At 56.1% G+C, this 24666-nt stretch overlaps 3 protein-coding genes across 3 annotated transcripts in view; all 3 read left to right on the forward strand.

Moving 5' to 3' along the window:
* CD4 (CD4 molecule) overlaps positions 1-9225 on the forward strand; it is a 31766-nt gene extending 22541 nt beyond the window's left edge. Inside the window, exons 4-10 of the mRNA XM_032254632.1 lie at positions 2721-2879; positions 3335-3565; positions 4609-4956; positions 5714-5914; positions 6812-6933; positions 7223-7290; positions 7682-9225. Coding sequence (XP_032110523.1) covers positions 2721-2879; positions 3335-3565; positions 4609-4956; positions 5714-5914; positions 6812-6933; positions 7223-7290; positions 7682-7712 — 1160 coding nt within the window. The 3' untranslated portion in view covers positions 7713-9225. The remainder of the gene's footprint in view (positions 1-2720; positions 2880-3334; positions 3566-4608; positions 4957-5713; positions 5915-6811; positions 6934-7222; positions 7291-7681) is intronic.
* Positions 9226-10232: 1007 nt separating this feature from the next.
* GPR162 (G protein-coupled receptor 162) lies at positions 10233-15764 on the forward strand. Its single transcript, XM_032254631.1, has 5 exons — positions 10233-10322; positions 11872-13163; positions 13873-14062; positions 14542-14699; positions 14999-15764. The coding sequence occupies exons 2-5, from the start codon at positions 12297-12299 to the stop codon at positions 15548-15550; spliced, it is 1767 nt and encodes a 588-aa protein (XP_032110522.1). The 5' UTR covers positions 10233-10322; positions 11872-12296; the 3' UTR covers positions 15551-15764.
* An 842-nt stretch (positions 15765-16606) lies between these two features.
* P3H3 (prolyl 3-hydroxylase 3) overlaps positions 16607-24666 on the forward strand; it is a 12768-nt gene continuing 4708 nt past the window's right edge. The window contains 10 exon segments of the mRNA XM_032254630.1: positions 16607-16669; positions 16671-17105; positions 18001-18153; positions 18489-18693; positions 18779-18910; positions 19341-19477; positions 19951-20040; positions 22026-22078; positions 22176-22243; positions 22359-22483. Coding sequence (XP_032110521.1) covers positions 16607-16669; positions 16671-17105; positions 18001-18153; positions 18489-18693; positions 18779-18910; positions 19341-19477; positions 19951-20040; positions 22026-22078; positions 22176-22243; positions 22359-22483 — 1461 coding nt within the window.

The raw sequence follows: 24666 nt of genomic DNA on the forward strand, positions 1-24666 counted from the left end.
TCAGGATAAGCGGGGGAATTAAAACAGTGTGTAGATCCAGGGGAGACAGCAAGTAGGGCAGGAACCACTGAAGGTTGAACAAATAAAAGGGGAGGTTGGGTACAAGTCTTGAGTAGGGACATTAAAAAAAAGTGTGGGCTGGGCATGGTGGCTCACGCCTGTAATCCCAGCACTTTGGGAGGCCAAGGCAGGCAGATCACGAGGTCAAGAGATCGATACTATCCTGGCCAACATAGTGAAACCCCGTCTCTACTGAAAATACAAAAACAAATTAGCTGGGCATGGTGGCGCATGCCTGTAGTCCCAGCTACTCGGGAGGCTGAGGCAGGAGAATTGCTTGAACCTGGAAGGCAGAGGTTGCAGTGAGCTGAGATTGTGCCACTGCACTCCAGCCTGGGTGACAGAGCGAGACTCTGTCTTAAATAAAAAAAAATGTGAAGCTGGGGGTGGGGGTGGGTGGATTGGGCGCCCACCGTGCTCCGGGGAAGCTTGGGGCAGCTGTGTGCCCTGGCTGCGAGGTTGTCTGGAAGGGGCTCATGGACAGGGGGAGCTGAACAGTGGGGAAGAGGAGAGAAAGGAGAGCAAGTGGCTGAGCTGGTATCCAGGCTCCCACACCAAGGCAGAAGGAGGGAGAGGGCCTGGGCATCTCAGGAGGGTAGGGGCAGTGCCAAGCTGGGTGAGAGACTTTAGTCTGACCCAGCCTTTGCCTCACTCCTCCAAATATACATTCTTTTTTTTTTTTTTTTTTTTTTTTTTATAAAGACGGGGTTTCACCATGTTGGGCAGGCTGGTCTTGAACTCCCAACCTCAGGTGATCTGCCCGCCTTGGCCTCCAAAGTGCTTGGATTACAGGCGTGAGCCACCACGGCTGGCCTCCAAATATACATTCTAAGTAAAAACAAAACAAAACAGAAGGGTTGGCTATGTAAATTTAGCTTCTAAAGCCCTCTTCTACAGGGATTCTGGAGCTGCCACTGCACCCAGAAAATGGGCAGCTAAAGAGAACTTCCCCTTGGTGATGGCTGTTAGATTTTACAAGAGGAGGCCAAAGGAGACACATACCTATGTCAGAAGAACCTTCCAGAGATAGCATTGCATAGTGAAACAGCCTGAATTATTTTTTCTTTTTTCTTTCTTTTTTTTTTTTGAAACAGAGTCTCACTCTGTCTCCCAGGCTGGAGTGCAGTGGCACGATCTTGGCTCACTGCAACCTCTGCCTCCTAGGTTCAAGTGATTCTCCTGCCTCAGCCTCCCAAGTAACTGGGATTACAGGCACATGCCACCATGCTTGGCTACTTTTTGTCTTTTTTTTTTTTTTTTTTAGTAGAGATGGGGGTTTCACCATGATGGCCAGGCTGGTCTTGAACACTTGACCTTGAGATCCGCTCACCTCGGCCTCCCTAAGTACTAGGATTACAGGCATGAGCCACTGCATCTGGCCTTAATGGCCTCATTTTCTTATGTTTAATTCGAGAAATATTCTTTTCATATACAAGGCACATATTTCCCCTCCTTTAAAAACAAATAGTAAATTGTTTAATATCTTGCTTTATTCAATTAATGATATTTCTTAAATACGGTTCCAAATCAGTATACAAAGCGCTTCCTAATTCTTCTCTTATGGCTACACAGCAATTTACTGAAGGGGTGGGCAGCTACACAGCTATGATCTATTTAACCTATTCTTTTATTTTTTTTTTTTTAGATGGAGTCTCGCTCTGTGGCCCAGGCTGCGAGATCTCAGCTCACTGCAACCTCTCCCTTCTGGGTTCAAGCCACCACTCTCAGCTAATTTTTGTATTTTTAGTAGAGATGGGGTTTCACCATGTTGGCCAGGCTAGTCTTGAACTCCTGACCTCAGGTGATCCACCCGCCTCAGCCTCCCAAAGTGCTGGAATTACAGGTGTGAGCCACTGCGCCCAGTTTATTTAATCTATTCTTTATTGGTGGACATTTTGTTTTGTATATGCATTTGTAATTCTGATACGTATTACAAATTACCCTCCAAAGAAATTGTGCTGGTTTATTCTCCTCCAGTGTGTGAGAGTTGGGCAATTACTTAATCTCAGTGTGTGAGAATTTGGGCAATTACCTAATCTCTCTGAGTCTCAGTTTCCCCATCTGCAAAATAAGCAAAACAGTGTTGACAGTATCTATTTCTTGAAATTTATTGTGGAGATTACTGAGATGACGCCTGTAAAATGTTTGGCTTGTAGGAGTTAGTGCTCTCCAAATAAGGATATGGTTTGGCCGGGCGCGGTGGCTCAAGCCTGTAATCCCAGCACTGTGGGAGGCCGAGGCGGGTGGATCACGAGGTCAAGAGATCGAGACCATCCCGGTCAACATGGTGAAACCCCGTCTCTACTAAAAATACAAAAAAATTAGCTGGGCATGGTGGCGCGTGCCTGTAATCCCAGCTACTCAGGAGGCTGAGGCAGGAGAATTGCCTGAACCCAGGAGGCGGAGGTTGCGGTGAGCCGAGATCATGCCATTGCACTCCAGCCTGGGTAACAAGAGTGAAACTCCGTCTCAAAAAAAAAAAAAAAAAGGATATGGTTTTATTTGTATCTGGGAGCTACTGTCCCAGCCAGGTAAATGGATATGATGGGACCTCCTTGCCAGACTGGAGTTCTCAATTAGAGCGAGGAGCAGACGTTGCAGGAAATTAGCATCTGAGGTCAGAAGAGCCTCAGCCTCCCCCGTTTGTCTTCTACTCCCAGGTCAATCCAAGCTGGCCGATCGCATTGACTCAAAGAAAAGCTCTTGGGACCGAGGATCCTTTCCCCTGCTCATCAAGAATGTTCGGGTAGAAGACTCAGAGACTTACATCTGTGAAGTGGAGAGCAAGAAGGAGGAGGTGGAATTGCAGGTGTTCGGATGTGAGTGGGGCAGGTGGGGCTGAGGATACCTCCCGCCTGGCTCCCTTCCCCACTGCTCCTGCTACTGCACCAAATCCAGCCTGAGCTGGTGATACCGCAGCAGGCCCAAGAGGACCAGGCTGCCAACCTGGCCTCCAAATCTCTTAGAACCCTCCTTGATCAGGTGGGGGATGGTGGTGGGGCGGAGGAGGGAAGAGGCCTTGGGAAAAGAAAAGACAAGGGAAGGAAACAAGGGAAGGAAGGAGAGAGACTGGGGAAGAGAGGATGAGAGGAGAGAAGGAAAGAAGACAGAGAGGAGGGGAGAGGGAAACCCTATCTTGGCTAGGGGTGGGCAGCTGGGTGCTGGGAGGAAGGTCATGTCGGGATGGGGGTAATGGAGAGGTGATCTTGGTCTCCTGTCCTCTGCCCTTCTCCTTGGGGATGTGTGTGACACAGCTGGCCTGTTCCCTCCACAGTGACTGCCAACCCTGACACCCACCTGCTTCAGGGACAGAGCCTGACCCTGACCTTGGAGAGCCCCCCTGGTAGTAGCCCCTCAGTGGAATGCACGAGTCCACGGGGTAAAAGGATACAGGGGATGAAGACCCTTTCCTTGTCTCAGCTGGAGATCCAGGATAGCGGCACCTGGAAATGCACGGTCTCCCAGCACCTGGAGCTGGTGTTCGAAATCAACATCGTGGTACTGGGTAAGGGAAGCCCCTCTCCCCGCAGTCTCCTCCCTGCCCCAGGGGCTGACAGGCCCTCCTTCTGCTTCTGGGTCTGGTGCTGGGAGGTCAGAGTGGCAAAGGCTAGGTCCCCTAGAGCTGAGGTCTGTCTTGAGGGACTCACTGGGGCCCTCGTCCCCAGGGGTGGATTGACAGGAACCCCTCAGTGTGGTGGACATGGAGAAAGGAAGGGCCAGGGAAGGTGAGGATGGGAGAGGCCCCAGAGGCTCCTGGAGCCCCCAAAAGGGGAGTGTCAGCGCGCTTACTTTCTTTGTCGCCTCAGCTCCCCACCCCTACCAAGTTGGCAAATCCATTTACTCAGGGGCACTAACACCAGCAAGCCAGCCCTGATGAGGCTCTATGTTGTACCTCTGAACCCCTGAGCCAGGCACTGTGAGGAGACAAAGGTCCTACCCCAGATCCTGTCCCCCTGGGTGCTTATGTGACATAAGGTAGTGTAGTGTGCCAATTTAGTGCATGGACCCTGATTGAAATCCTGGTTCTGCCACCACCATGTGACCTTGGGTGAGTTACTGAACCTCTCTGTGCCTTGGTTTCAGCTTCTGTGAAATGAGGATAATGTTAAGTGGCATAGTGGCTACCTTGTTGTATTAAGGTGAGGACTGATAGACACAAGGCACTGAAAACGGTGCCCGGCACAGAGTAAGCCCGAGTTAAGTGTTCCCTCTTAGGTTGTGAAGCGTGATGAATTATGCCCCTAAGGAGTGGAGGCCAAGTGGCCTCTGTGTCCAGGAATCCTAAAGACAGCGAGGATCCCCTATGGCTGAGCTGTTCTGTGATGGCTTCAGGGAGGAAGGAGGTGGTCTGCTGTAGGAAAATGCTGGGTGGAAGAGGGGCGAGAAGGCTGGAGAGGCAGGAGGGAACGGAAGTATCTGAAATGATGAGGTGGGTGTCTGGGCCACCTGGTCCTTCTCCATCGCTCTGCCGCCCCCGCATGCCGGCTGCACCCGTGCGCCCTCATCTTCCTGACTCCTCACCCAGGGTCTCTCCCTTCCCACCTCCAGCTTTCCAGCAGGCCTCCAGCACAGTGTATAAGAAAGAGGGGGAGCAGGTGGAGTTCTCCTTCCCACTCGCCTTTGCAGCCGAAACGCTGACGGGCAGTGGCGAGCTGCGCTGGCAGGCGGAGAGGGCATCCTCCTCCAAGTCCTGGATCACCTTCAACCTGACGAACAAGGAGGTGTTTGTAAAATTGGTTACCCAGGACCCCAAGCTCAGGATGGGCAAGAAGCTTCCGCTTCACCTCACCCTGCTCCAGGCCTTGCCTCAGTATGCTGGTTCTGGAAACCTCACCCTGGCTCTTAAAGGGAAAATGGGAAAGTTGCATCAGGAAGTGAACCTCGTGGTGATGAGAGGTGAGGGGCCAGGCCAGGGAGGGGAGGGTCAGGGAAGGAGGTGGAGGGGCCTGGCCCAGGGCTCCTTTGAGGCAGGCCAGGCCCCAGGAGGGGATGCCTAGGCCCTGGCCACCTGGATGAAGGGAGGGAGGGCCCTCTGGGTTTGGGGCTGGTTTTGAACTGCCACCTCCATGAGCCAGCTTGGGGCTGGCTTCACTGAAGATCCCCAAAGCACTTGGGCTAAGAACCAGGGTTTCAGTTCTGCCTGTGACCAACCCTTTGTGACCCTGGCTAAGCCGCCTCCTACTTCTGGCCTGCTTCCTGACCTGTCTAGTAAGGATAATGAAATCTGTTCTCTGTACGACAGTAATGATGAGAATGTCAAGCTCCAGATTGAGTTTCTGGCTTCCTCATCTCCGTATCATCGTCACAACTCCCACAAATAATAATGGCTAAGCCTTGTCGCTTAGCACGTGCCAGGCCCCATCCAAACACTTTACATGTACGCAAGCCTTTAACTACTGGCGGGCACAGGTTAAGTCCCTTGTCCAGAGACACACAGCTGCTAAGCAGTGGAGCTGGGATTCAAATCCAATACCACTGGACCCCAAACGCTGTTTTTCCTCATACGACTGCATGAAAACCTGCTCTAAAAGGCTAAAAGAAGGCCGCCCATGTAAAGTGTCATTTAATTGTCCTACTGAACCTCCTTAGAGCTTGAAGGTGCTGGGAACTCAGAGACCCAGGCTTGCGGTCTCAGCCTCTGCTTCCTCTGCAGCGGCTCAGCTCCAGAGCAATCTGACCTGTGAGGTGTGGGGACCCACCTCCCCTAAGCTGTTGCTGAGCTTGAAACGGGAGAACCAGGAGGCAAAGGTCTCCAAGCGGGAGAAGGCGGTGTGGGTGCTGAACCCGGAGGTGGGGGCGTGGCAGTGTCTGCTGAGTGACTCAGGACAGGTCCTGCTGGAATCCAAGGTCGAGGGTAAGGACCCAGGTTCCATGGTCTCTGCCTCCTGCCCTGTGGGACCTTCCTGTGGTTGGCAGAGACCATCCCAGAGTTCCAGCCTCCCAGTGCCTGAGTTGGGGGGTTATGGGTATGGTGTCCTGGAGGCATAGAAGTGATGGGGTGTGGTGGGTGTGGTCCTGGGCTCTAGGCTACCAACTGCAGTTCTGCAAGTTCCCACTCTCTCAGATCTACAGCTGAGGAATGGGGCCCACCTGACCAAGAGCCCCCTCCCTGGCTCCTGGCTTTTCTCCAAATCCAGACACACACACACACACACACACACACACACACACTTTCTCACACATTCACATATGCGTTCTCACACACATGCACTCTCACACTCACACACACACACAGTCATACACACACATCACACACACATGCACTCACACACGGACACATGCATACACATACTACACACACCCACACACACACTCACATCCATGTACTCACATGCGCTCACACACACGTGCATTCTCACAATCACACTCACATGCACTCACACACACACTCACACACATATACTCACACTCACACATTTACACACATACTCCTACCCACACACTGTCACGCACACTCACACACTCTCAGACACACATAATCATAGACACATGCACTCACACATTCACACTTACTCACACACACACACACACACCAGGGTCTAGGACACTGTTTCTTCATCTCCAGAGTGACCCATGGTCTCTAAAACATAAAACTGCTGCCCCTGCCCTGGCAGCTTTTGAGAGGCCCCAGGCACCCCACCCCTCTCTTCCAACCCCAGGATCAAACCCAAAACCGCTGAGGAGGGGTTGGGGGGCAGCCTCCTGCTCCCCGGAGAAAGGTGGTGCATTGAGCACATTTCTCTTTCTGCAGTTCTGCCCACATGGTCTCCCCCGGTGCAGCCAATGGCCCTGATTGTGCTGGGGGGTGTCGCGGGCCTCCTGGTTTTTACTGGGCTAGGCATCTTCCTCTGTGTCAGGTGCCGGCATCGAAGGGTGAGTGACCCCACACCCGGTCCCCACAGGGTCCTCAACCCTCAAGCCCCGAGTCCTGTACCAGGAGATCCTTGCCTGGCTCCCTCTGCCCACCCCTTAAGCTCCCTTGCTGCTGTCCCAGATCCCTCTCTAGGGAGAGACAGGAAGGAGCAGAGAGTTAATTCCAGGACAGATAGCCTGAGCCAGGTAACTGCTTCTCCTCTCCCAGCTTCCGCAACACCCCCACCAAAGGGCACCTCCCTTCTGGAGGCTGGGGACCCTCATGACTCCCTTCCTTGTCCCTGGACAGCGCCAAGCAGAGCGGATGTCTCAGATCAAGAGACTCCTCAGTGAGAAGAAGACCTGCCAGTGCCCCCAGTAAGGGTCTGGGAGGAGGGGTTGGGGGAGGGGAAGGGGGAGGGGAGGGGGAGGGGAGGGGGAGGAACGGGAACAAACGGGGCAGGAAGGGAGGATGGAGAGGAGGAAGGAGTGCAGGAGGGAGAGGTAGGTGGGGGTGTGGAGGCGAGCTGATGGTGGCTGAAGGGGTATGGTGGAGAGGATGGAGGGGCGGGAAAAGATGGCCAGGAGCTAGGAAGGAGGCAGGAGTGGGAGGGCAGCTGAAGGAGCAGCAAGCCAGGGACTTTCTGGACTCGTTCTGCAGCTGTGGTCCAGAGGCTAGCACTGTGTTGGAAAAGAAAAGTCATGGAAGTGTTAGAACACAAAGGGGTTGCATCAGGGACAGACCTCCTCCCCTTCTTTGTTCCTGCAGCCGGTTTCAGAAGACATGTAGCCCCATTTGAGGCATGAGGCCCGGGAGATCCCACTCGCAGCCTCCCCAGGGGTCTGCCCCACGTTTCCCAGTGGGCTCATGGCCTGTGGACCAGATGAATGTAGCAGATCCCAGGCCTCTGGCCTCCTGTTCGCCTCCTCCACAATTTCTCATTGTTTCTCCTCGTCTGTTCCCAACCCCTGGGTCAGGCCCCAGCTTTATCGGTTGAGTGTTGCTCTCAATTTTCCAGAGGCTTAATCACACCATTCTTCCCCCATTTTCTTTCCCTTCAAGCCCTAGCTCTTCTCTCATTATTTCTCTCTGACCCTCTCCCCACTGCTCATTTGGGTCCCAGGGGAGTGTCCAGGGCCAGCTCTGCCTGGCATGGAGGGTGAGGCTGGGTGTCTGGAAGCATGGAACTCGGGACTGTTGTTTTACAGGACAGGACCCTGGGACCACAGAGGGCAGGAACTTGCACAGACTCACACAGCCAAGCCAGTCAAGGTCGGATGCAGATCCAAAGGTTTCTGACAGCCAGCACCTCCTGCCCCACGCCACCCGCCTCTCACCCTGTGTGGGCAGGGCCACAGACTCACGTCCTGACCTTGCACAAACAGCCTCTCTGGACATATCCCCATGTACACAGCCACAAGAGATGTTTCACATCCTCTGTCTATTTGAGACTTACAAAAACCCTACAAGGCTGGCAGTAACAGAATGAAAACGATCATCTCGTTTATAGACCAGAACCAGAACTTGGAGAGGCTAGACGATTGATTACCCAAGATCATACAAACGCTGGAGTTGGGACTAACCCAGGCCCCTTGTCCCAAGTTCCACTGCTGCCTCTTGAATGCAGGGATAAATGTTACATGACTCTCAGCAGTGGCTAGTGGTGGGTACTCAGTGAGTACTTTTGGGTTCACAGGAGCACAGCACCCATGGGAAGGCCCATCTCAGAGAGTTTATGAGCATGGATGAAGCCTCCCTGTCTAAAATCTCTCCTTCATCACCTTCTGGTGGCAGAGTCCTGTTACCAGAGGACAAAGCCTTTGGCTCTCCTAATCAGAGTGGAGGCTGGGAGCACAGGCCCTGTGGGAGAGAATGCCCAGTGACCAGCCACTCACCCTGTGCAGAACCTTCTGGAAGTGAGCTTTGCTGGGAGACGGGATGGCTAGCCTGAGAGAGAACCCTCTGAGGGACCACAAAGGTGATTGTGCCAGCCTCTGTGCCTGCCCCACGCCCCTCTTTACCCTCCTCCAAGACCATCAGGATACAGGGAAATCAGGGTTACAAATCTTCTTCCTCTTCTTGATCCATTTCGCTCAGGATCCCCTCTCTTCCTACCCTTCCTCACCACTTCCCTCAGTCCCAACTCCTTTTCCCTCTTTCCTTCTCCTCCTATCTTTAAAGCCTGCCTCTTCCAGGAAGACCACCCTGTTGCTGCTGGGGCTCCCAATTTGCTTACTCTGCATTTGTACCCACTCTCCACCCCTGCTCCCCTGAGCTGAAAGAAAAATACAATAAACTTACTATAAAGAAGATGCTCCTCGTGTGTGTGTGTGTGTGTGTGTGTGTGTGTGTGTGTGTGTGTGAGAGAGAGAGAGAGAGAGAGAGAGAGAGAGAGAGGGAGAGAGAGGGCCCTTCTCTGGGGATCAGGAATCTTTTGATCTTTGGGGTCAGACCCAGAGGAGAGTTGCCTGCAGTGTGTGTCCCAGGAAGGAGATGAAGTTTCCCTGGAGAGGGAAACATTCTGTGGAGGCTGGCTGCCCACCTCCACACCCCAAAGGGCTCTACGTGGGCCTGTGCGTGTGTGAGGCTGAGAGTCTGTAATTACACGTGTGTGATATGCCGTGGGGGAGAGACTCAGGGTGGTGTGAGCGCTCCTGGTGTATGTGTGTGTGGCAGAGAAAGGGCTATGAGGAGCTGTAACGTGTGTGCAAATTGCATCCCCAACATGTGTGTTTGTGTTCCAGGAGGAGGAAGCAGAGTGTGTGTGTGTGTGTGCGCGTGTGCCCACATCCTTTCAGCTCGTGTACACCCACCCCCAACTCCACAAGCAGCCTCAGCGTGCACTGTGAGCCCCTCGCTCCCAAACCCAAGGCCCAGCCCTCGCACAGATGCACACGGCGACACACGCTTCCTCCTCCCCGAACAGCCGGCTCCTCAGTCCCCAACACCACCGGCTGCCTCTAGGAGCTTGTGTTCGTGTTGAAAACGGGGAAGGGTGGGGGCAGGACGTGAACCATTTCACCAATGAAGCCGGTTCCCAGCCCTCCTCCGCACCCTCTCCCTCTCGGCGCCTTCCTCGCCCCTCCTCCCCTAGTCGCCACCGTCCAGTTCCCCACCCTACACGCGTTCCCCCCACAAAGCCGTCCTGCAGTCCCGCCAGCCTGCGCTCACTGGCAGGATGACCCCAGGAGAGAGGGTCCTGGAGAGTGAGAGGGCAGAGACTGAGCGAGCCTCGAGCTGAGCCTGGGAGGCCGAGACTGAGGGGGGAGGAGGGAGGCCGGGGGGGAGGGAGGGAGGGAGAAAGGGAAGGAGGGAGGAGGGCGGGCGAGCTGGAGCCGGCAGGCAGCGGGAGCCCGAGAGAGCCGCGTCGGGAGTGCAGTCTTCAAGGCAGTGCTGGGTGCAGCCCGAGGTAAGACTACCCCTGACCCGTCCCCTCGTCGCCTCCCCTTTCCACCCCCCAGCTGCCTCCTCTCCCCTTGGCCAGCCCCTCCTCCCCAGCCACCTGCTGTTTCTGCCCTGGAGAGCCTGGGGGGGACCCGAGGGAGGAGCTGCCCGACCTTACCACTTTACCCCAAAGGGCGAGAGACCCTGCTGGCCAGGGAACCTCCCAGATCCCCCTCCTACCTTCCTCTGCTCTCTCCCTGTCCTTCACCTCCCTCTCTCTGTCCTTCACATCCTTCCTGCCTCCTTCCCTCTCTGACTCCCTATCTCTTTCTTCCTGAACCCACCAGCTGTGCCTGGGTGGAGGTGGGTGGGAAGGGGTCCGAGGCTGGAGGAGAGGACACTGGGGGCTGCTCTTGGCCAAGTCCCTCCACCTCCCTCTGGCTGGTCATTGCCATGGCAACTAGGGTGTACTGGGCTCCGGAGGGAAGCCAAGGGTGGGGGTGGCAGGACTTCTTGGAGAAGGCAAGGGTCTGAGCTGTTTCCACGGGAAACAGACCCTTTCACTGCTGTGCCCCATTTTCACCCCACTTAGCCTAAAGCCATTACGCCCTTCCTTACAGCCCCTCTCTGTTCAGGGTTTCACCCGATTCCCTCCTACCCCCTTCCCAGGGCTCACTGAAGCTCAGCATCACCCACTAAAACTGGGACCATCCTTCCTCCCATCAGAGGGAAACTGAGGCTCTGGGCCAGGGAGGAAAGAGGCCGTCTCCCCGTCGGAGTCGGCACCTTACTGAACATTTGGCTGTTCTTCTCAACCCCCTAGCCCTGCTCCCTCCCTCCCTCCTCCAACCCTCCTCCCTCCAAAGCCTCCTCTCCAGGGGGTTTGAGCTTTTCCTGCTATTTTCAGATACTACCACTTTGCCCCCTCTTTCTCTTCTGCTCAAACTCTCCTCCTTCTCCCTAGTCCCCCCTCTTTCCATTTCTGGATGCTTCTGATGTCAGCGGTCTCCCCGCCTTCAGGTTCCCTAGCACCCCCTTCAGTCCCAGACTCCTTATTCCCATTTTCCCAGATCTGGGTAGCTGGAGGGTGATCAGCCAGGCTTGGGGAAGTTGAGGCTAAGCACCAAGACCCCCGCATCCAGCACACCGGCAGGTTGGGGAGAAAGGCTGTGATGTCACATCCCAGTTTACGTGAACCCTTAAGGGGAAACCAGTCATGTGTCTCCCATCAGTAGCTCTGAAGAGACATTTAGGGACAGGAAGATAGGGGTGGAGTAGTGCTGAGCAGGGGATGTTTGAAGAAGGAATCTGGGAGTTCCAGGGTGGAGGAGAAATGGCTACAGGAGACAGGGAGGTGGGAATACCCTCTTCCCTCAAGGTATGGAAGAGTGGGGCTCTCATCTGTGCTAGGTGTTTGGCTGTCTGATTTAAGGCAAAGGAATGTTCTGAATGACCCCCGGGGCCCTAGTAATCAGTCCTGCTTATAGTTTCAAGAACGTGGGCACAGGAGGCTGGAGAACAGCCTAGGCCCTACCTCTGCCCTCTCCCTCCCACATCTCATCTTTCCCTTGCAGCCTGTCCAGGGGGCTGAGCCCCACCCCCAAATCCCGGGGGATCCAGAAGATTCCTGACTGGTCAAGAACCAGAGGAAAAAGAGACCTGGAAGTCCCAGCATGGGGACCAGAACCCCCCAGCCAGCCTCATAGTTGGGAAAGTAGCCAGCTTGCCTATCAATTGCAGGGATGCTTAAGGAAGGCCCCGCCCAGTATGAAAGCTGAGGACTGCCTCTGCTGACCCTCAGTCTCCTCCCCTGCCCTCCACATCTGCCCTCGGCTGGGTCGATCATGCAATGCTGAGCACTGGGGTGGGCCTGGGGGTGGCCTGCCTGCCAACAGGGCAAGGATTGTGGGCACCATGGGCGTGTTTGTGAGTGGGGCTCCTGGGTGAGACCTAGCCCCCACCCCCACGGAGCTCAAGGGGGTGGGGGGCTGAGGATAGGATGGCTCGGGGCGGGGTGGGGGCAGAGGAGGCCTCCCTGCGCTCCAACGCACTGTCCTGGCTGGCCTGCGGGCTCCTGGCACTGCTGGCCAACGCCTGGATCATCCTCAGCATCTCGGCCAAGCAGCAGAAGCACAAGCCGCTGGAGCTGCTGCTCTGCTTCCTAGCGGGCACACACATACTCATGGCAGCTGTGCCCCTCACCACCTTCGCGGTGGTGCAGCTACGGCGTCAGGCTTCCTCCGACTATGACTGGAACGAGAGCATCTGCAAGGTCTTCGTGTCCACCTACTACACCCTGGCCCTGGCCACCTGCTTCACGGTCGCCTCGCTCTCCTACCATCGCATGTGGATGGTGCGCTGGCCTGTCAACTACCGCCTCAGCAACGCCAAGAAGCAGGCGCTGCACGCCGTCATGGGCATCTGGATGGTCAGCTTCATCCTCTCCACGCTGCCCTCCATTGGCTGGCACAACAACGGCGAGCGCTACTATGCCCGCGGCTGCCAGTTCATTGTCTCCAAGATCGGCCTCGGCTTTGGCGTCTGCTTCAGCCTCTTGCTACTTGGGGGCATTGTCATGGGGCTGGTCTGCGTGGCCATCACCTTCTACCAGACACTGTGGGCCCGGCCCAGGAGGGCTCGGCAGGCCCGGAGAGTGGGGGGTGGTGGGGGTGCCAAAGCGGGTGGGCCAGGGGGCTTGGGTACCCGGCCAGCTTTTGAGGTGCCAGCCATTGTGGTGGAGGATGCCCGAGGGAAGCGGCGGTCCTCACTGGATGGCTCAGAGTCTGCCAAGACGTCCCTGCAGGTCACCAACTTGGTCAGCGCCATCGTCTTTCTCTATGACTCACTCACAGGGGTGCCCATCTTGGTGAGATCGGGGTCCTCCCCACCTGTTCTCCCCAATATCCAGGCCCCAGCATCATCACCTGACCTCCAACTTCATCAGCCATACAGCAGCTCCGTCATCCCTCCTCCAGTTCCATCATCCATCTTCCTCTCCTCTGTCCATCCGGCACTCCATCTGTGGCCCCCATCTTTATCATCTGTCTTCCAGTTCCCACTACCCTGTCTCCTGCAGCTCCAGCACCTGCTTCAGCTCCCACTCCTCAGCTCCATCATCGTCCTTCAGTTTCACTACCTGTCCTCCAGCTCCGTCATCCATCCTGCAGCCCCAAGGTTCAGCCGCAGACCTCTCATCCAGCTGCTGGGCTCCACGTTCCATTCTCCGTCCCCTGGATGCCACATGGTCACTGAGCACTCCTGGGGAGAAACCCCATAGGGCTCACCCCACCAGCCCATCAAGTCCCTGTTCCTGGGTTCCTCCCTGTCTCCATGCTTCCACCTCTGTTCCTCTCCCTCCTGACCACAGGGCTCTGTCTCCAGCACTCTCCCCGACCTTCCTCTGAGTCAGTCCCTTCCCTCTGTTCACTCCATCTCCACCTCCAGCTTCACCTCTGTTGGATCACAGGGATCAGGCATCACTTCCGGCGTCTTTCTCACCAGCCGCATTAGGATATGGGGGTCAGGTAGGCTCCTCGGCTCTGACCCTGACCCAGCCCGTTCCCACCCTTCCCCAGGTGGTGAGCTTCTTCTCCCTCAAGTCGGACTCGGCGCCCCCCTGGATGGTGCTGGCTGTGCTGTGGTGCTCCATGGCACAGACCCTGCTGCTGCCCTCCTTCATCTGGTCCTGCGAGCGCTACCGCGCCGACGTGCGCACAGTGTGGGAGCAGTGCGTGGCCATCATGTCTGAGGAGGATGGCGATGACGGTCAGAGGAGGGACTGGGCTTTGGCTTTCCTGGACATCTGTCTATTCCCTTCTCAGCCGGAGGATGGGCTGCCCTGGAGTGCCCCCTACTGGACAGAACCTGCGCCACCCTGGGCTCCCTTTTCCCTAAGCCGGCACCCTGCTGTCACTGCTTCCTGCAGCACTCAGGGCTCCCTTCACTGGGCCTAGGCTCCCCTCCAGAAGCCCACACTGCCCAGCTCTGGCACTAAGGGGAAGCTGAGCTTCTTGAGAGAGGCCCCCAGCTCTAGGGACAGCTCTTGGGGGAGGGCAGGTAATTGTTTCAGTAACTTCATCTGTATGTATGAAGCACTCCACTCAGGATTTAGCACTGAACTCTCACTGTCCTCTTGAAACATACAGGCTAATGGGAACTAAAGGGGTCTCTGGGAGCTTATAAAGGCAGTGGGGAGGGGGTAGGCGTTCCCTGCCTGTAACCCCTCTGCCCATTTTCTCTCCTAGATGGGGGCTGTGATGACTTTGCAGAGGGCCGAGTTTGCAAAGTTCGCTTTGATGCCAACGGAGCCACTGGACCTGGGAGCCGGGACCCCGCCGAGGTGAAGCTGCTGCCTGGAAGGCACATGCTCTTCCCCCCTCTTGAGAGAGTCCACTACTTACAGGTATGGAACTGGCGGATACATCTCCTACCCTTGGGACCCTTATCACTTTTCTCCAGTGTCTGTTACGCACCCAATCCCCTCTTCCCTAGCCCTGGCTTTCAGGGCACCATAAGAGCTGGGTGAAAGAAAGCTATAGCAAGAGAGGCAGCCCTTCAGACCTCGTGGGGCTGTTTGACCACCAGAGCAAACGTTTTGAAGAAGGTTAAGAAGGTGGCACTGTCTTGCGGAGTCCCCACTTGGTTCCTGCCTCTGCCTCTGTCCCTGCAGCACCTCCAGGTCTTACCCGCTCCTCTTCCCAGGTCCCCCTATCCCGGCGTCTGTCCCATGATGAGACAAACATCTTCTCTACCCCTCGGGCACCAGGCTCCTTCCTGCACAAGTGGTCATCCTCTGATGACATCCGGGTCCTGCCAGCACAGAGCAGGGCCCTCGGGGGCCCTTCTGACTACCTGGGACAAAGACACAGGCTGGAAGATGAGGAGGATGAGGAGGAGGCTGAAGGTGGGGGGCTGGCCAGCCTTCGCCAATTCTTGGAAAGTGGGGTTCTGGGGTCAGGTGGGGGACCGGCACGGGGTCCTGGTTTCTTCCGGGAGGAGATCACCACCTTCATCGATGAGACACCTCTGCCTTCTCCGACTGCCTCACCAGGGCACTCTCCTCGTCGGCCCCGGCCACTGGGCCTCTCACCCCGCCGACTCTCCCTTGGGTCCCCTGAGAGCAGAGCCATTGGACTTCCTTTGGGACTAAGTACAGGGAGACGCTGCTCCTTGACCGGGAGTGAAGAAAGCGCAAGGGTTTGGGGAGGATCCTGGGGCCCAGGCAACCCCATCTTTCCCCAGCTGACCCTGTGAGCCCAAGCGGGCCTGCTGAACTCAGGGGAGGAAGCCTGAGTAACACCTCATTCTGGCCCTGAGAGTAGGGCAGCTGCCTCCAGACTCTGGGGAGACGGGCGCTAGATCTGGGGCTCAGAAGGCCCTGCTCTCTCCCATCCAAGTGACCAGATGTCCTACTACCTTCCATCACCCCTAGCAAAATGTATTAAAGGCTGAAGTGTTGCCATGGAAACCTCAGTGACCAGTGTACTGCGGTGGAAAGGGGCTTGGAGGGTGGAGCGGCTCACTGAGGACTCCACAGGGCAGGGGCAGCAGAGGCACAGAAGGACACAGGGAGAAATGATCACATGCTCCGCCTAGCACCCTCGCGCCGGGACAGGCTGGGAGGAGCAGATCCTGCTGGGGGCGGGGCTTGAGGACACACTGGACTTTGTTGGTTTAGGGTGTGAAGGATCTCGGTTCAGATTTGCTGAGGTGGTTTTAGAGCGTGGCCAGCACAGTGCCCAGCTCTCCTTCTAACCCCAAATCCATCCAGGGGCTCACTTTATGGGAGGGAAATGGCTCGGGGCTGACGTGGTGTCCCAGGCCTGGACACCTCCTCCCTGCTGCATTTTAAAGCTCTTTCTCCAAAGGAGTGCAGGGGTGGATGAGTGTGTGTGGGGGGAGAAGGGGAGGCGGCTTCCACACTCCTTCTCCTGGACCCAGAAGCGTGTCTGTGGAGGGAACACAGCCCCAGTAGTTACCCCCAGGCCTCAGGGGCTGGCGTCACCGCTGGTACTCCATGGATGCCCAGGCCTGCTCCAGTTCCCGCCTTTTGCCCTACTCCTCCGCCCAGTTTCTCCCTGTCATTCCACACTAGACCAGCTTTCTCCACTCAGCACTCCTCTCTCTCCATCTCTCACACGGGCCTCTCCCACCGTCGGGTCTCAGCCCCCCCCCCACACTCCCTCGGCCTCCCCCCTTCCTTCTCCCTTCCTCTCCCTCCGCCTCTCCTTGCTTTCATTCCCTCCCCCTTCTCCCCTTTCCTCTCCCTCCCTCTCGTCTCCCGCATTTCCCCTCGGCGGCTCCGACACCATGCTCCGGCTCCTCCGGCCGCTGCTGCTACTGCTGCTGCTGCTTCCCCCGGGGTCCCCCGAGCCCCCCCGGCCTGGCCCAGCTGTCCCCAGGGGCGCCCCCGCAGGCCCCGGACTTGCTCTACGCGGACGGGCTGCGCGCCTACGCGGCCGGGGCTTGGGCGCCCGCCGTGGCGCTGCTGCGGGAGGCGCTGCGGAGCCAGGCGGCGCTGGGCCGGGCGCGGCTGGACTGCGGGGCGAGCTGCGCGGCCGAGCCTGGCGCTGCGCTCCCCGCCGTGCTTCTCGGCGCCCCGGAGCCCGACTCCGGGCCGGAACCCACGCAGGGTTCCTGGGAGCAACAGCTCCTCCGTGCCGCGCTCCGCCGCGCAGACTGCCTGACCCAGTGCGCGGCGCGGAGGCTGGGCCCCGGGGGCGCGGCGCGGCTTCGCGTGGTGAGAGCGCTCCGGGACGCTTTCCGCCGTCGGGAGCCCTACAACTACCTGCAGAGGGCCTACTACCAGGTGGGGGCCGCGCCGGGCGCTCCGAGGGTCCCAGCGCTCACCACCACTCTGCCCTACTTTGCGCTGCCCGGGAGTGGGCGGAATGCTGCTGCCCGGGCCCCGGGCGGGGCGGGGGCGCGTACCGCGGGCCTCTGCCTTACAGCAGGCTAAGCGACCGTGACGACCTGCTGAGATCCCAGAGGAGCAGCCGAGGGGAGTGCGAGCAGAGTGGGAATGGGGCGGGGGGGGGGGGCGTGAGGCGGGACGGGAGCAGATCGAAGAGGGAGGGACCGGGCCGCCTCTCCCGGGGTGAAACCGGCCGTCGGACGGGAAGTGGGTGGGTGGGTGGGGGGGTGTCGGGAGTGCTGGTGAGTATGAACCTTTGCTTGGGGCTGTAGGGAGCCTCGGAAAGGAAGGAGCAGAGGGAGGCAAGGTTGGGGGTCCCCGAGGCCGGACCTCTGCGGGCGGGCAGGGGACGCTGCCGCTACTGGTACCGCAGCAGCTGCCTACGTGGCTGGGAAAGCGGGGCGCCGGTTGCACTCACCTCAGCCCAGGGTCCTAGAGACCTGCGGGTTTGCCTAGTCGCGCAGGTCTCCCCCACTTCCCCACCCCACTTAAGCCATCACTTCCACCTGGTCTCCCAAACTGAGGTCCTGAAGTCCCGAGGCCCATGTCCCACCCAACTCCAACGTCTTCAGACCCCCTTTCCTTCGGTGCCAGCCTTCTGAGAGTCCCAAAGTTCTGGCTTCTAGGGGGTCTGCAGTTTGAGAGGTGGGCGGTGCTGATTGGCCAGTCTACCATGAGGCTCTTGGGTGCCCAGAGTGTGTATCTGGGGTAGGATGGGGCGGCTGGCCAGAGGGCAGAGGTCTGACCCCCGTCCCAGGGCTCTGATGCCCTCCTCCCTCTGCCTCCTCAGTTGAAGAAGCTGGATCTGGCAGCGGCAGCAGCACATACCTTCTTTGTAGCAAACCCCATGCACCTGCAGATGCGGGAGGACATGGCTAAGTACAGACGAATGTCAGGGGTTCAGCCTCAGAGCTTCCGGGACCTGGAGACGCCCCCGCACTGGGTGAGATCCCCAGCACTATGTCAGTCTTGCCCCCAGCCTTTTCCTGGCTGGATACTCAGGCCTCACCAAACTGCGGCCCTGTGTGGCTTGAGCATCCAGAGATGGGGTAATGATCCTCAGCGACTCTAGGCGGGGAGTCCTTCTCCAGGACTTTGCTTTCTTCCTGGATGATCACTGGAGTCTGATGTTCCAATATCATGATTCTGAGGCCCACCCTTATTCTTCCCCACGGTGAAGGGGGACATGGAATCCTTGCCCCAAATGAGGCCAACACTCCCAGTCTCCTTTGGCAACTCCCTGGATCTCAAGTGACTGACTGTTCGCTTCCCCAACAGGCAGTCTATGACACCAGCCTGGAGCTATTGGGGCGCCAGGAAGCAGGACTGGCACTGCCCAGGCTAGAGGAGGCCCTGCAGGGGAGCCTGGCCCAGATGGAGAGCTGCCGTGCTGACTGCGAGGGGCCTGAGGAGCAGCAGGGGGCTGAGGAAGAGGAGGAGGATGGGGCTGGGAGCCAGGGGGGCCTCTATGAAGCCATTGCAGGTAAGGGGCTGGGAGTGTGTCGGAGGAGGGTTGGTGCCAAGAGAACGGCATGCACAAGCTGAATGGCTCATGGTCTCCTTTGTAGGACACTGGGTTCGTGTCCTGCAGTGCCGGCAGCGCTGTGTGGAGGAGACGGCCACACGCCCTGGTCGAAGCTTCCCGGTCCCAGACTTCCTTCCCAGCCAGCTGAGGCGGCTGCATGAGGCCCATGCTCAGGGTCAGTTGGGGAAGGGTGGAAACAGGGAGCAAAGATTTGCCTCTGTTGCTGTCCTGAGCTCCATCTCTCTATCCCTCCCATCTGTCTCTGCATTTGTAGTTTCACTGTCAGGGCTCCATGGGAATCATCACTTCACAAGGACTCTAATTTGCTCTCCTTTGGCGCCTGTGACAAGCTCAGGATATGAGCTTCCTTCTGCCTTGCTGCTTCTCACCTTCCTTTATTTCCCCCCCTTCCTCTTCTTTGAACTCTCCAGCTAAGGTATGTTTGAAAGAAGCAGCAGCTGAACTTGTCTGCCAGTGGGAGGGGGGCTTGTGGAGTTGGCTGGTTGGCCTCCGGAGACCACCTTCTCCAGCACTGCCTCTGCCCAAGGATCAATGCGCTCTAAGTCTTCATCCCCCTACCGCTGACCTTGTCCCTCCCTCTCCAGTGGGCAATCTGTCCCAGGCTATAGAAAATGTCCTGAGCGTCCTGCTCTTCTACCCGGAGGATGAGGCTGCCAAGGGGGCTCTGAACCAGTACCAGGCCCAATTGGGGGAGCCGAGACCTGGCCTTGGACCCAGAGAGGTAACCCCCTCTCCACACTTAACCAGGAGGTAGCCCCAAATCAAATAAATAGACCCGAGAAGTCACCTGGGCCCCTGTCCCCCGCTGGCCTCTTACCCAAGCACTCTAGTCACCCAAAGGACCCCAAGTCCAGCATCTGACTTTCGTCCCCACTCCCTGCTCCCCACGACAGCCTGGAGTTCTGATTTCAGCCCCCAGCCCTGTCTCTCTTGCCTTTACCTCACTCCTGCCTGCCCCCAGCCCCCGAGCTCATGCACACACACATACCCCCCCACACACTACACACACAGCCACTCCATACAGCCTTTCCAGTTTGAGCCCAGACACTCTGAAGCTGCTGAGGGGGAACGTTGAACAAAGGAACCAGGGGGCATGGTGCCAGTTTCAAAGAGCATGGAGCATGCAGGCAGTGCCCGAGAGCCTGGGCTTTCCTGCTGTCCAGCCCCTCTTCACTGCTCTCATCTCACCCTCAGGACATCCAGCGCTTCATCCTCCGATCCCTGGGGGAAAAGAGGCAGCTCTACTATGCCATGGAGCACCTGGGGACCAGCTTCAAGGATCCTGTGAGTCGCTCCACTTCTGTCCCATCCCACCGTTCCGCGCTCCCAGGAGGGATGGCCTTCAGTTTGCAGCAGTGTTTCCCATTTTCCCACCAAGCCATGAGGCTTGGAGAAGAGTCTGCCATCCCAATTTTACAGGGACGGAGGCAGCGTGCCCGTAGTTAAGGGCAGCTTTGCGGTCACGCAGGCCTAAGTGGCAGTCCTCCTCTGCCCCAAACTTCTCTGAACCTCAACTTGCCTCTGCCTCAATTTCCTTACCTGTAAGTTGGAGTAATCGCATCTATTTCACAGGGCTGTTGAAACCACATCATTTGATAACAAAATACAGAAAGCTCTGTTACTGCTGCTTTGATTTCTCCTCTTGAAGTTATGAGAGGAACCTGAGGGGCAGAGGCTGTCTATGGCTAGGACTAGAGCATAAAGCAGCCGTTCTCAGCCTTCCTGGCACTACTGATATTTTGATCTGACATTTTGGATAATTCTTTGTTGGGGCTGAGGGCAGGGCCTGTCCTATGACTTGAGGGTGTTCAATAGCTTCCCTGGTCTCTACCCAGTAGAGATCAATAGCACACTGACAGCCCGAGTCATGACAATCAATAACGTTTCTGACTCTGCCTAATGATCCCTGGGGAGCAGAAGCGTCCTGGTTGAGAACCTCTGGTTAAATGTGAGAACTCTGAAGCTAGTTTATTTTTATTTTTATTTCTATTTTTGGAGACAGAGTCTTGCTCTGCCGCCCAGCCTGGAGGATAATGGTGCGATCTCTGCTCACTGCAACCTCTGCCTCCCTGGTTCACACGATTCTCTCCGCCTCAGCCTCTATAGTAGCTAGGATTACAGGTGCCTGCCACCACGCCTGGCTAATTTTTGTATTTTTAGTAGAGACAGGGTTTCACCATGTTGGACAGGCTGGTCTCGAACTCCTGACCTAAGGTGATCCACCTGCCTTGGCCTCCTAAAGTGCTGAGATTACAGGTGTGAGCCACCATGCCCGGCCTGAAGCTAGTTTAAAACCTAACTCTGACCAGGCATGGTGGCTCATGCCTGTAATCCAGCACTTTGGAAGGCCGAGGTGGGTGGATTATGAGGTCAGGCCAAGGTGATGGCCAAGCCTGGCCAAGATGATGAAACCCTGTCTCTACTAAAAATACAAAAATTAGCCGGGGGTAGTGGCAGGCACCTGTAATCTCAGCTACTCGGGAAGCTGAGGCAGGGAATTGCTCGAACCCGGGAGGTGGAGGTTTCAGTGAGTTGAGATCGCGTCACCGCACTCCAGCCTGGGCAACAGAGTGAGACTCCGTCTCAAAAACAAAACAAACAAACAAAACACCTAACTCTGCTTTGGGAGGCTGAGGCAGGCAGATCACGAGCTCAGGAGTATGAGACCAGCCTGGTCAACATAGTGAAACTCTACTAAAAATGCAAAAAATTAACCAGGCGTGGTGGCAGGTGCCTGTAGTCTCAACTACTCAGGAGGCTGAAGCAGGAGAATCGCTTGAACCCGGGAGGCGGAGGTTGCAGTGAGCCGAGATTGTGCCATTGCACTCCAGCCTGGGCAACAGACCGAGACTCTGTCTCAAAACAAAAAAACAGAACAAAAAACCCCCCTAATTCTATCACTTGTAGCTGTGTGATCTTGAGCATGTTACTTTACTTCTCTGTGTCTCAGGGCTCTCAATTACAAAATGAGCACTTTAATATTGTCTGTTTCGTGAGACTGTTGTGAACTTTAAAGGTTAAATTCCATTTCCATGAATAAAGCTCTTAGAATAGCATCTAGCAGATAGTAAGTGCTGTCTGAGTTGTAGCTGTACTCGCTACAGAGTTTGGTCCACTGCCCAGGGCTCTTTGCATTGAGTCCAGGGCTTTTCCTACCTCCATCTTCCCCTCTGGAAATAGGAGGACCTTAATGAGGTATTTCAGCTCTAATATCAGGGATTCCAGGGGCTGAGCTTAGTGGGTGATGATGCTTTTCTGGACTACCACAGGACCCCTGGACCCCTGAAGCTCTCATCCCTGAGGCACTTAGAGAAAAGCTCAGGTAAGAGATGCCCTGTGGTGGGAGGGGCTTGGCCCGAGCTGGGAGGTCAGGTCTGGGCTGTCCTGTGCACCCACTGAGCACATCTCTCACCCCTGAGAGAGGATCAAGAGAAGAGGCCTTGGGACCATGAGCCCCCGAAGCCAAAGCCCTTGACCTACTGGAAGGGTGAGTTCCTGGGAGGGAGGAGGCAGGAGCCTCGAGGGTCTGGGTGCTGCCAGCTACTGGTCTGCCTGCCCTTAGGGGATCCTCAGCCACCTGTGCTCTGTCTTTTCCCGGGCAGATGTCCTTCTCCTGGAGGGTGTGACCTTGACCCAGGATTCCAGGCAGCTGAATGGGTCGGAGCGTGCGGTGTTGGATGGGCTGCTCACCCCAGCTGAGTGTGGGGTGCTGCTGCAGCTGTCTAAGGTAGGAAGACCTGCAAGTTCAGCAACTCGTTCAAGAGCCTTGGGTACAGCCACCTGTTCTCTTGGTCTTGGCCTGTCCCCCTCATTCTGCCTGTCATGATTATCCATCCGGGGCTGCGCTTCCCACTGCCTCTCAGCTGCGGATAAGTTCCTTCACCTATCTCAATTTAGCTGACATGGGATGGATGTTCTTTACAAATGAATTTTGCTAGAAATTGATAGGAAAGGCCGGGCGCGGTGGCTCAAGCCTGTAATCCCAGCACTTTGGGAGGCCGAGGCGGGTGGATCATGAGGTCAAGAGATCGAGACCATCCTGGTCAATATGGTGAAACCCCGTCTCTACTAAAAATACAAAACATTAGCTGGGCATGGTGGCGCGTGCCTGTAATCCCAGCTACTCAGGAGGCTGAGGCAGGAGAATTGCCTGAACCCAGGAGGCGGAGGTTGCGGTGAGCCGAGATCGCGCCATTGCACTCCAGCCTGGGTAACGAGAGCGAAACTCCGTCTCAAAAAAAAAAAAAAAGAAGAAATTGATAGGAAGAACAACAAAAAAAAACCCCAAAGCATCAAAATGGATGAGTGAGCAGGTAAGGACTGCTTGATAAGCCAAGAGCTTAGTTATTGGCTTGGCTGATGGCTCAGCAGACACACAGGCTTTTCTTCTCCTCCTTCTAGTTTGGGTTGAATGACTCATACTCACCAGGTGGAGGCGACCATTTTTTTTTTTTTCTTTCTGAGACGGAGTTTCTCTCTTGTTGCCCAGGCTGCAGTGCAATGGCACGATCTCGGCTCACCACAACCTCCACCTCCCGAGTTCAAGCGATTCTCCTGCTTCCGCCTCCCAATTAGCTGGGATTACAGGCATGCGCCTGTCTAATTTTGTATTTTTAGTAGAGACGGGGTTTCTCCATGTTGGTCAGGCTGGTCTCGAACTCCTGACCTCAGGTGATCCACCTGCCTCGGCCTCCCAAAGTGCTGGGATTACTGGCGTGAGCCACCGTGCCCGGCCAAGGCTACCATTTTATGAAGCCTCAACCCTTATATTAGGTTAGTACTCATTCAATAACATACTCATTGAATAGCTACTGTATACTAGAAACTGCTAGGCTCTAGGAAGAGGAAGTTGAACATAGACTCTGCCCATTGGGAGCTCAAGTGTGGAGGTGGAAACAGACAAGGAGATACATAATATAAGCAGATGGTAAATTTGATAAAAGAAGTATATACTCATCCAAATAGAGAGCTGAAATGCACAGTTACAGAAGTCTTACTGAGGAGATGGTGGTGAGCTCAGTCTTAAGGACGAGTTAACCAGGTGATGGGGGTGGAATCAGTCTAAGAGGGAGAAGAACAAGGTGCATTCTGGGAACTGCAGTCAGGCACAGGGGTGAGGGCAGGGCCAGCTCCAATAGTCATTACCTGTGTGATCTTGGGCAATTTATTTTAACATCGCTGAGCCTAGGTTGCTCATCTATAAGATGGGGATAATAATAGTGTTTGTGTCATAGGGTGGTTGTGAGGATTAAATGAGCTAGCACATGATAAAGCTCTTAGAACACAGAATCATCACTGGCCAGGTGCGGTGTCTTATGCCTGTAATCCCAGCACTTTGGGAGGCCAAGGCGGATGGATCACTTGAGGTCAGGAGTTCAAGACCAGCCTGGCCAACATGATGAAACCCCATCTCTACTAAAAGTACAAAAAAATTAGGTGGGCATGGTGGTGGGCGCCTGTAGTCCCAGCTACTCAGCAGGCTGAGGCAGGAGAATTGCTTGAACCCAGGAGGCAGAGGTTATGGTGAGCCGAGATCCCGCCACTGCACTCCAGCCTGGGCGACAAGAGCGAAACTCAGTCTCAAAAGATAAAATTTTTAAAAATAATTTCAGAATGCCGGGCGCGGTGGCTCAAGCCTGTAATCCCAGCACTTTGGGAGGCCGAGGCGGGTGGATCACGAGGTCAAGAGATCGAGACCATCCTGGTCAACATGGTGAAACCCCGTCTCTACTAAAAACTACAAAAAATTAGCTGGGCACGGTGGCACGTGCCTGTAATCCCAGCTACTCAGGAGGCTGAGGCAGGAGAATTGCCTGAACCCGGGAGGCGGAGGTTGCGGTGAGCCGAGATCGCGCCATTGCACTCCAGCCTGGGTAACAAGAGCGAAACTCCGTCTCAAAAAAAAAAAAA

This window comes from Sapajus apella, unplaced genomic scaffold (assembly GCF_009761245.1).
Source record: "Sapajus apella isolate SASKATOON/1434 unplaced genomic scaffold, GSC_monkey_1.0 scaffold86, whole genome shotgun sequence".
Taxonomy (NCBI): domain Eukaryota; kingdom Metazoa; phylum Chordata; class Mammalia; order Primates; family Cebidae; genus Sapajus; species Sapajus apella.